This window comes from Anarrhichthys ocellatus, unplaced genomic scaffold (assembly GCF_004355925.1).
Source record: "Anarrhichthys ocellatus isolate YVR2014 unplaced genomic scaffold, GSC_Weel_1.0 scaffold33, whole genome shotgun sequence".
Lineage (NCBI taxonomy): Eukaryota > Metazoa > Chordata > Actinopteri > Perciformes > Anarhichadidae > Anarrhichthys > Anarrhichthys ocellatus.
The window spans coordinates 411,378-421,629 of record NW_022280063.1 but is presented as its reverse complement, the minus strand read 5'-3'; the positions used below and the strand labels follow the sequence as shown (position 1 = coordinate 421,629).

The following is a 10,252-nucleotide window of genomic DNA, read 5'->3' as shown; positions in this document are numbered from 1 at the left end:
GCGCACACGAGGTCAGCAGAAACGGCTCAGAGCTGGCATCTTGCCAGGCCTGCTGCAGCTGAAAGGATGCTGTGCCTGCCTGCATTGACACTGTTGATTGACTCAACCGACTGATTGCTAACATTGTGTGGGGGGTGGTAGTGGAAAGTTTTAAACTGTCTGTTCATGCTTTTTAGTTGGCAGAGAACGGTGCCGTGGTGGTTTGGAAACGGACAAGTTGTGGTTTGTCTGTAGCTCCATGAAGTAATTTCAGTCAAAGTTAGGAAGTGTCTCCAAGCGTGGATTAGTGGGACGCAGTGACATGGGGTACTTCTCAAGTCTCTTAATTGTCGTTTCTGCGCCGCCATATTGACGGCCGTCCCAAAGCTCTAAAGTAGCTCTGAGGATGGTGGAGGGACCTCGGAGGAGCCATGAGCAAGGAACCACGAGAACAGACTTCCAGGAAGTGTTTTAACGGCCGACACGCCCCCTCATTGTTCATCAGTTATGTGATTGGACGCTGCAGCCGATCGGACTGACTGTCTGGAGTTTAACACCAGAGTGAAGACAGATCACAGAATAAACTCAAGCTTCATATTTGATTAGGTTTCCGATTTACCATCTGGTTTAAATAAATGTTCATTGTAGACTGAACAACAAAACGACCACGAACAACTTTCTTCATTTATTAGAAAGATTTGTGTTTTCATGATCTGATGTTTCCCTCAATAACTTTTATTATGAATACAATTAAAGTCAGAGAGAGCTGGAGAGACGAAACACTTTTTACATCATTCCTGAGTGTTTGAGTTTTATAATTTAAGAGAAACAATAATCATATTCTGGGTTATTTAATGACGCCACAGTCACAATTTCAAAATGTAAAGATGCAAATAATTCATAAATAAGACGATCGCATTCCGCTGGTAGAAATCGATCCTGCGCTTATAAACATAACAGTTTAACAGACTACAGAGAGAAACACCTCTACAGTGGTGATTACTGTCTTTATTAGTATTAGTAGTTACTATTATTAAGTACAGTGATCATGTGAACAGACACAAACTTCTCAAAAGTCTCTCCAGCTGTTAAAGCCGACTGATAGCTGATCCAGCTGTGATCAGCTGATCCTCCGTCATCAGAAACAGACGTCGCTTCACGTGACGCAACTGAGGAAAGGACGTCTCATGTCTCTTAAAACATATTTCCTCGTTCCTCTCTCCTTGCATGGTTTCCTCCATGCATCCCTGGTGGGAGGGACTAGGACGCAAGGAAAGGACCCAAGTGAGGGAAACGGGGATGCAATTAAGAGACTTGAGAAGTACCCATAGACACACTATTGCCGGCCTCTGCATGTTTCATGCAAACCAGTGCATATGATGTGTCACCTGACTGCATCACACAGTTCCCATTCATTCATGTTTTCATGAACGGCGAAACATAAAGCATAGAGCGCCTCGTGAAGCTACTGTTAAACATTGGAGGCACCGTTTGGACATCCTCTTCTCCTAAACTGGCGAGTATTCTTTATTTAGTGTGTGTTGCTTTTTCAAGGTTTGAAATGTGAGGAATCTCTTTGTCAAGTCTGCTCATCTTAGATGTTGTGTTCAGTTAGCTTCTTGTATCTTCTGCTGACGGACGATGAACACTTTCTATTTTCTAAGACTGCAGGACAGACGTAAAGATGCGATTGGATAAAGATGTCCTTTGAAAAGCAACAAGAGTTTTTAAAGGGGCTAGTCAATGGACAGACATGTTTTGGATACAGACGTGTCTGATTGTATCTTCCGTTTGACCCGAGGACAGTCTTGTGTGGTGGCTCACATGCAAGCCGATTGTCCTTTTTTGTACTGATCCTGAATCAGCTCGCGTCTGTTCCTTTGCTGGTGAAGGTTATGGAAGGCAGGGCGGGGGAGCCTGATCCTGAGTCAGCAGCGAGGGGCTTTGAAATCCCGGTGATGACCCCGGATGTGTGTTCTGAGCCGTGGATTAGCATCACACAAATCAAAATGGGATTGGCAGGTGGCTCCCACTCATTCAAGCCTTTAAGATGGACTTTACTCACCGTGTCTCACCTCTAAGGAAAAGACCGCTCCATCAAGGACGAGGGGAAGGACGCCAAGAAATGTTTTAATCCTGCTTGAAAGGAGGGGGGGGGGGGTCGTCTTTTAGCATGGAACACGGTGATGAGCAAGCTGGTACAGGCCCGGAGAATCGCTTTTAGAAAGTTAAGTTTCATTGAAGATGTTGTTCGACAACAGGCCGTTGACGTATATTTACTTTTTCATTCTGCTCAACTGAATGAATTCCCCCTCGCAGCCGGGCCCCATCTGCAATGAAAAGGGGGGAAGCCGAGGCTCCAAATGAAACGATCCACCGACGCGGTAATTAAGTCCAGACACAAAGGGCTCAGCAGGAAGGAGTTTAATAGAGGAGGAGTTGGTATTCTCTGGGGGGGAAGTTTGGCCCAGCAGAACCCTTTAGGACTGCAGGGAAGTGGAAAGGGCGCAGGAGGTTCACTGGCCCGCAGCCACTTCACACCACGGGTACTGGGTACACAAATGTATTACTCATCCGTTTCTGTCTGCTCAAGTTATCAAATGAAAGGCCTAAAAATAGGGCCTCTTCTTCACGCCGAAAACCTCTCAAAAAAAGCTTGTGTCCAGGAGCTTGCCCGATGATCCAACAAGACTCCATCACATGCAGAGTGGTGTACAGTAGAGCCAATTTTCCCTTTTTGAAAAAAATAAGTTTTTTGATTTATTAAAGGTGGCTGCAAGCTATTTAATACTCAAAAAAAAAAAAACGTACAGGTAAAATTAGATGAAGGATATCATGAGTTTCTCCCCTGACAAATGCACAGCACCATGTAGCGGAAAATCAAAAGGACATCAGCGCCTGAACATTCTACTTTTAACTCATTACATAATGCGTTCTCATGTCTTCCTCTTTTCTTTTTTTTTTTTTTTATTTGCACTTATGCACGGGTGCTCGCATGCTGCACCGCGGGGGTGTGTGTGTGTGTGTTGTGACGACGGAGCGTCGTGGAGGTGGATGCTACTCTGCTGTCTGGAATAGCGCTGATCCTCTTAAATGATTACCAGCTGCGACCAGAGAGAGGAGGGAGAGAGGTGACCTGCGTGGGCAGCATGCGGACAGATGTTTCACCCCCACCCTCAACAAAACATACACAGCATCTATGTTTAGTTCAGACTAAAGGGAAGCTCGTACGAGATCCCTTCCCTTTTTAATAGACTCCCAGTCTATTATATTGCTCATTTGTACTGGGACAAAGGCAATTCCTTTCATTTACTCAGGAGGAAGTGGATTGTGTATTGAGCACTTTAAGGAGAAAACGGGCTTCGTAATGAGGAAGGTTAGCTAAATTAGTTGGGGCACTTTGTTTACATTGATACAGCCCTTTAAAATGTGTGGGTGCACTGAGACAAATTGACACAGTCGTCATTACAGTCTTTATTTAGTTTGTTTGTGAATGTGTGTCGGAGCCCTGCAGGTCTGGTACCACGTCAACTTTGAAGTTTACTTGGCACTAGTGGAAATGCAGTTACGATCTGCATGAAATCTGAATTATTTTTTTTAATTTTTTTTTAAATTTTTTTTATTTATTTATTTTTTTTTTTAACAAACATCTGGAAACATCAGCTGAAGTTGACCCTTTTTAAAAGGTGGTTGAGTCCATTCCATGTGGAAATGGTGCTTTTCCTGAGGGGATGAAACCCACAACAAGGCTTTTTATTTGGCTCATAACGAGAAATACAGGTTGATCAACCCAAACCTGACCAGGGTCTTTTGTGTACCGGGTTTCTGTGCCTCATTGACTCAGTTAATCCCAACGTGTCTTAAGAAATACAGGAATGGTTATCATGTGCACCGGAACAAGCGCTAATGTTTGAGCTAACTGAATGGGGAATTGGGGTTCTAGGAAAGTTGTGAATCCCCTCCTTGTTCTGTGGAAGGGGCTTTCTCAGAACGGCCAAGCGATGATGGAGTAACAGCTGCATACAAATCAAAGAACATAGCTTCCAGAAGATTTGGCAGATTTTCAGACTAACATCTTGCTTGCGGGGAGGCGGTGGAGGAAACGGCACGTTTGATGGAAGAGTGCCGGCACTGTCCGATGTCTTGTCTCCCGGCAACTGTTTGGGGAATGTGCGTGGTCGTGCTCGGTGTCACCGTGTCGCGCCCTGCCCTTTCCAATGTGCCACTCCCAAGTTCACCACCATTATAAAACGTGTTTTGTCTTCGCCTTTTTTTTAATTTTTTATTTTTTTTTGGACTCCGATTCTCTCGCCCTCCTCTGCGCTTGACATTTGACTGTGTGTGGTTGCCTTTGGTCCCCGTAGGGATTCATGCTCTCAGTCATCCGCCGGGGCCCCAGATGCACACAACTGGAGTCCGGAGCCAAAGATTTGCCCTTTTTGTCCCGTGTTGTTCAGAGGGATTCTTCTCGCACGCCTGCGTGCTGAAAAGAAGCAGAGCCATTCTGGATTGTTTCCCTCTTTTCAAATCCTAAATGTCGACATTCTGTCACGGTTTCTGGTTATTCCCCTTTGAGGCCTCGAGGACGTTGCTTTGAAAGACTTCGCTGACCCTTTTTGAAATCTTCTCAGGCTTGTTCTAGATGCCACAAATCAAGCTCGATCATTTAGTCGCTGTGCTTTCATTCAATTGTCAAGAGAATTTTCAGAGACTCTTGAAAAGTTGCAATAAATAAATACGGATTCCATTAACTGTTTTTGAGCGAATAAACTGCTACAGCGTAGTTTGGTTAGAAGTTGGCTCTTTAAGCTACGCATGTCTGTCGTCTGCCAGTAAGCAGTGTAGAAGACGTAGAGAACCCAAAAACAAGTTGCTCTGGAGAGAGACCTTCAGAAATTGGTTTTCCACAAAAAAAAAAACCTCAAGCAAGCGCAGAAACTTTTTTTCACATTTGCGGATAGTTTAGCAAATTTGTCCGTTTCAATACATCTTTTCTCATTTAATATTTCTATGCTCGAGAGTTTGAGATTCTAAAGCCTGCCATTGACTCTTTGAACAGCACAGGGTATCGTTGCATGTTGTAGTTTCATTTCTTCATTTGACCAAACATTATTGAAGAGTTCACTTCTTTCCATGTTCCTGGGTGTTCAGTCTTGTGCGTGATCCGGTGCCCCAGGACACCTGACGTAATATCCATCACGGTGCGTTCACAGAGCGGGCCTCGTTAATGTTGTGTCTCTGCTAAACAGCACTGTAGTCATCAGAACAGCTGTAGGAAAAACCAACATCTGTGCGTCTGACTAGAGTGTGTGACGTCATGTTCTTTGCGCTCTTTTAGAGATCGCTCTCTCCAAAGAAAATAAACTTGTTGGTGTTCCACATGGACGTGCAGCTGTCCTCTCTTCATGCCGACGTCCATCACCATCACAAATGGAGAGACGAGCTCTCTGTTTTCCTGCTTCCCACCCCAAACTTTCTACTGAGTGCTGGTTTGGAAGAGGTCTGGGGGGGGTAAGTGTACTGGTGGGACTAGAGGGAGGTGGGGGATGAAAAGGACACACCTCACTTCACCTCCACCATCTCATTCAATTTCATCCATCCTGGTTCTGGTTGGGGAGTTCCTGGTTTGGCTGCTGGCTTGTAGATGAGAAGGTGTGTGTGTGTGTGGTGGGGAGGAGTGTGGCAAGCTAAGAAAACAATGGAGGCTTTGTGAGAGGGTCCCGCCGTGACAGGATTGTTGGGGGGTGGGTCAAGGGGGGGGGGGCTGCCAGGGCTTAGCGAAGCGTAGCCACTTCATTAGTCAGGGCTCTCTGTTTGCACCTCCTCCTCCCTCCCTGTCATTTTCTCGCCGCCTCTCCTTCGCCGCTCACTCGCGGAGCCACAGAGGGAAGAGAGAGACGCTCTGGCAGGTCAGCAACGAGTGCAGCGCAAAGGGGTTTTAACTCGGCACTGATGAGGATGTGCTTTTGAGGCTGATCGCAGTTGTTCGGCGGAGCTACCTCGCTCGGCAACCGTACCGCTGTTTTTTTTTTTTTTTTTTTTTTTTCTTGTCCTGAGGTAAGTTATCTCGTCATCCCGTCCTCGACCACTGACTTTGCATCTTCTCTCCCCGAGCTGCAGATTTTGGTGTCGGATGACGGCACGCAGCACTCTCAGGCAGGATGAACAACAGAGGATGTGATCTTAATGCTTCCTAATGCGTTTATAGATGAGGATGCAGGAGTCGTTTTATTTTTTGCTTTTCATGTAAATGTCATCACTCTGTGCGGGATGACGTGTGTAAAACACCATGCGGCTAGAAGTTTCACAAACCCATCTTGGTGTACACTGTCGGGTTTATGTGAGGTGATGTTTGTGTGTCTGCGGAGCATGCTGGGGGGGGTGGTGGTGGTGGTGGTGGGAGGAGGAGACTAGTGCCTCAGCTGTGTTGACCAAATTATCAGTGTTATTAGGATCTACTTGCCTGTGATTGCTTTTGCCCCCCCACCTCACCCACTGCCTTTCTTTGTCAAACGCACACCCTCGGGGACAGTTGAGCATCGGGGTAATCCTTCACATCCTGTGTGGGACTAACCTCATCACTTCCTCGTGAGAAAGTCCGATCCTCTCAAATTCACTGCGAGTCGGGAAAAACAACATCCCGGCCGCTTTTTACCCAGAGGGCCGTTCGCAGCATCCCGAATGCTCGTTTGCGGCTTCTATCAATGTTCAACTGTCCTTTATCCTTTATCACGCTACATGGTATTCTACTCTTCCAGCCGATTCATTGGGACACCTTGCGAATTTTAAATTTACTGTCTTGTAAATTAGATGACACACTCATTACAGAGTGAATACAGGGAGACCGTCGTGTTTGTTTTCCTTCCTGATAGCTGAGGCTTTTTACAGAGGAATCATTATGACTGTGAAGGTGTACCATAGGTGGAAGAGCCACATGTCTGAAGATTGTGCAAAGAACTGCTCGTACTAGATGGGATAATCGGAGTATGTTCTTGTATGGAGCTTAAAAGTCATTGGGCCTCATGCAAGAACCTATTCTAACAGATTTGTTCTTAAGCGTCTTGTACGAGCGATAACTTGCCACATTTGCTCATTTTCACGTATTGTGTATTTTCTCTTGGGTACAAAACACATTTTATGAGTTTTCCAGACCCGTTGTAGGAGTCGTGTACAATTTTGTAAATCTTTCCCCTCATGGTTTGTTTATTTGATTGCACCGATAAAATTGAGATTGAAAACTGACAAATATTACGCTAAATAATTCCATTGACTTTACCCTGTTTGACTCTGCGATTTGAATTAGAGGCCAATATGATTCTTAAAGTATTCATATAGCCTAACGACATCACCATTCATTTAGCTGGTACTATTGTAAAACACGCCAATATCACGATGTACATCTTATATTTAAGTAGCAGTTGTCGATGTAGTGAGACATTTGTCACATGGAACCATTTCTTCTTTATTTTAGTGACGGTGTCACCTGAATGTCGCACTATTAACTTATTGTTCCCCATCCTTTGATTCTGCTACTGATGCTGTTAAAATGATTTATGGATCTCTGACAGCAGGACTTCAATATAGGACATATGGGGCAGGATGTGGAGCCTTGTATGGTATTATTGGGGGTTGCTGATTTCCATTCTAATGACAGCGTGCTCATTTATGCACAGGTGCCATTCGCCACGTTTATTGTTGGTCGTTTAGTTATCTGACTTTAGGGTCACGGTGGTGGGACTATTTCAATTTATCCGTCCGCGCAGCATTTCTGCTGGTTGTCCGGTGACGACAAGACTCCTAGGCGTCCCGGCTCCAGGCTGCTGTTCACCAATAAGTGCTTACAGTATGTAATAGTCTTTAGAATAAGCTAAGCAGCTCACCCCATCATGGCTCCACTTGAGACAGACATGAGGGTGGCGTCAATCTTCTCATCGAACTCATAGAGGATATTTGTTAAAATATCGAACCATCTGAATCTCATTCACACTGAACTGCAACGTGACAGATGTACAACATGCCTTTTTAAAAAAAAAAAAAAAAAATTTATATGATCTTTTTTTCTTATCTCTCCACAGAATGAAGAAGTGAATCATCCGTGATCGCAGTCATGGCTGTCCAGACTGGCATCCAGGTAGGCTCATCATCATCATCATCATCTAGATTGGATTAGGGGCACTTTGATTGGCCCGTTGGGGACATTAAGTGCCTTGTGATAGTGGTACAATTTGGAGATGACGGAGGAAGAAGAAAACGTCACATGGCTGTATTTTCTTTAAGATTTAACACATAAATGGATCAGTTTCAAATCTCTACATTGACTTGACCTTAACATGGCGCCCTCTTTGGGTCGATCAGTATCATTGTTAGTGTCCAGGCAGTAAGTCACATATCTGCGTGCCACTTTGGAGGAAAGTTTTCCCAGACTGTGCTGTAGTTATTCCGGTTAAATAAAGAAGTGCAGACATCTGTCTCCCTCTCGACAACTGCGGCGAGCCCACCTGTGTTTCAGCAAGCCGTCCTGTTGTTGTTGTTGTGCATGTCAGACGTTCCACTGCTCGGACCCCGAGGAGCTTCTCCGCACATTTTTTTAGGGGGAGTGGGTGGAATGTTCAAAACCTTTCTTTTTTTCCCCCAACTTTCCCTCCCAGCAACGAAATGTCGGCCATCCCAAAACAACAAACGTATCTTGCCATGATTTGTCACATGGCAAGCACCTCGCTGAGAAAAGGCTTTTCTCTCTCTCTCTGTCATCTGGTTTGGAATAGTTCTAGCTCTCCCCGCCCCGTCTTGGACCGTCAATATGCAAAAATATGCATCCCAGTGCTGTGCGCACAACATGTGGTAGGAAATGTCTCGGGCGGATGCCGCCGTGTTGACGGGGCTGTGAAGTTGTTGATGATCTCGCTTCAGATGCACTAAAAGATGGTGTTAATTAAAGGGTTGGTCTCTGCCAGTAGATAGTTTGCTTGGTTGTACGCTGCCTTACATTTCCCACAAATTCATTGCTACTTACTTAATAGGATAAAAATGATGGAGTGATGACATTTTGGACAGACGTGGACATAAACTGCAATGCCGTAATTTATTTTTATAATCTCCTTCTTTTAGTTTAAACTTAATCTATAGTGCATCTCATTCCCATTCTGTACCAAAAAACAACAGTAGGTGGTTTATAATTGGCATTGTCTATCAAAGATACAGAGGAAATACAAAAATTCTCTCGCTTGTCTGTTGCGGTGCGGACATGTTTCATTAAATCCTGCTTAAACAGGAGAATAAATCTAGAACAAAGCGGGGGGTTTTGGGTGTAATCGAAGGCACCCTGTGAGGGTATTGATCCATCTCAGGCTGCGGTGACGCTGCAGAGACCGGGACTGCTCATAGAGCTCAGCTCGGAGCTTCACTGCTCATGTAGAGCACGGTCGCATCCGATAACTGGTCGCACTCTTGACTGCCCTGTTTACCCGTGCTGAAAACGCATGCACTCATGGGAGTTTAAGCAGCATACGCACACATCTATTAATGCAATTGCAAACGATAATGTCTGCAGGTTTTGGTGTCGTGCCTCGGATGTCTGAGCAAACAGCAGACATCTTCTGTCATGGCTACGACTAGTTGCCCAGGGGCTAAAAACTTGCCACCTCTGAGTTTACTTGATGGGAATTTTGAATTTCTCAACACATAATCCTTCATTTCACGTTCAGAGAGCAGAAGCTGATCAATAAGCAGGGCTAGTTGTCTGCTTGTAGCGTCTTTGACCGGTAGCTGTAGAAACTCTCACACAATCTAAATGACCAAACAGAATGCCCTCTAAGTATTTGAAAAGAGCAGCATGACCCCGTTAGTTCAGCCCGGCCAAACCAAACCGCTCTGGGTTTAGTTGTGATCCTCGCGATGTCAAAGGTCCACAACCAGGCCATGGGAAGTTTGGGAAGTCAATATAAATCTATGCAAATGTCCCATTGCATAGATGGGGAAGCGGTAGTATTTAGATTGAACAAAATGTAACTTGTACTCCAAGTTGTCGCTGAACATCGGACAAAGCGGCCGCGAGAAAAGAACAGAGGTTTTTTATGTCTCCCGCTTGCTTACAGGCTTCATATACATGAATCGTTGACGCACGCCGTGGAGAAAAGGTTTTTGTAATAATACGAACAGATGATGCAGTCATGAGAGCAGCTTATGTAATGAGACAGAGAACATCATCATCATGAACATGTGCATTGTTTTTGCCAGATTTACATGAATTCTTTGGGGGGGGGGGGGGGGGGGG

At 45.0% G+C, this 10,252-nt stretch overlaps 1 protein-coding gene across 1 annotated transcript in view; it reads left to right on the top strand.

Annotated features, from left to right (window-relative positions):
- Window positions 1–8,059: 8,059 nt before the first annotated feature.
- Window positions 8,060–10,252, top strand: part of gas2l3 (growth arrest-specific 2 like 3) — a gene marked incomplete at its 5' end in the record, with an annotated part of 17,436 nt that continues 15,243 nt past the window's right edge. Inside the window, one exon of the mRNA XM_031865602.1 lies at window positions 8,060–8,110. Within this exon, the coding sequence (XP_031721462.1) occupies window positions 8,060–8,110 (51 nt within the window). The remainder of the gene's footprint in view (window positions 8,111–10,252) is intronic.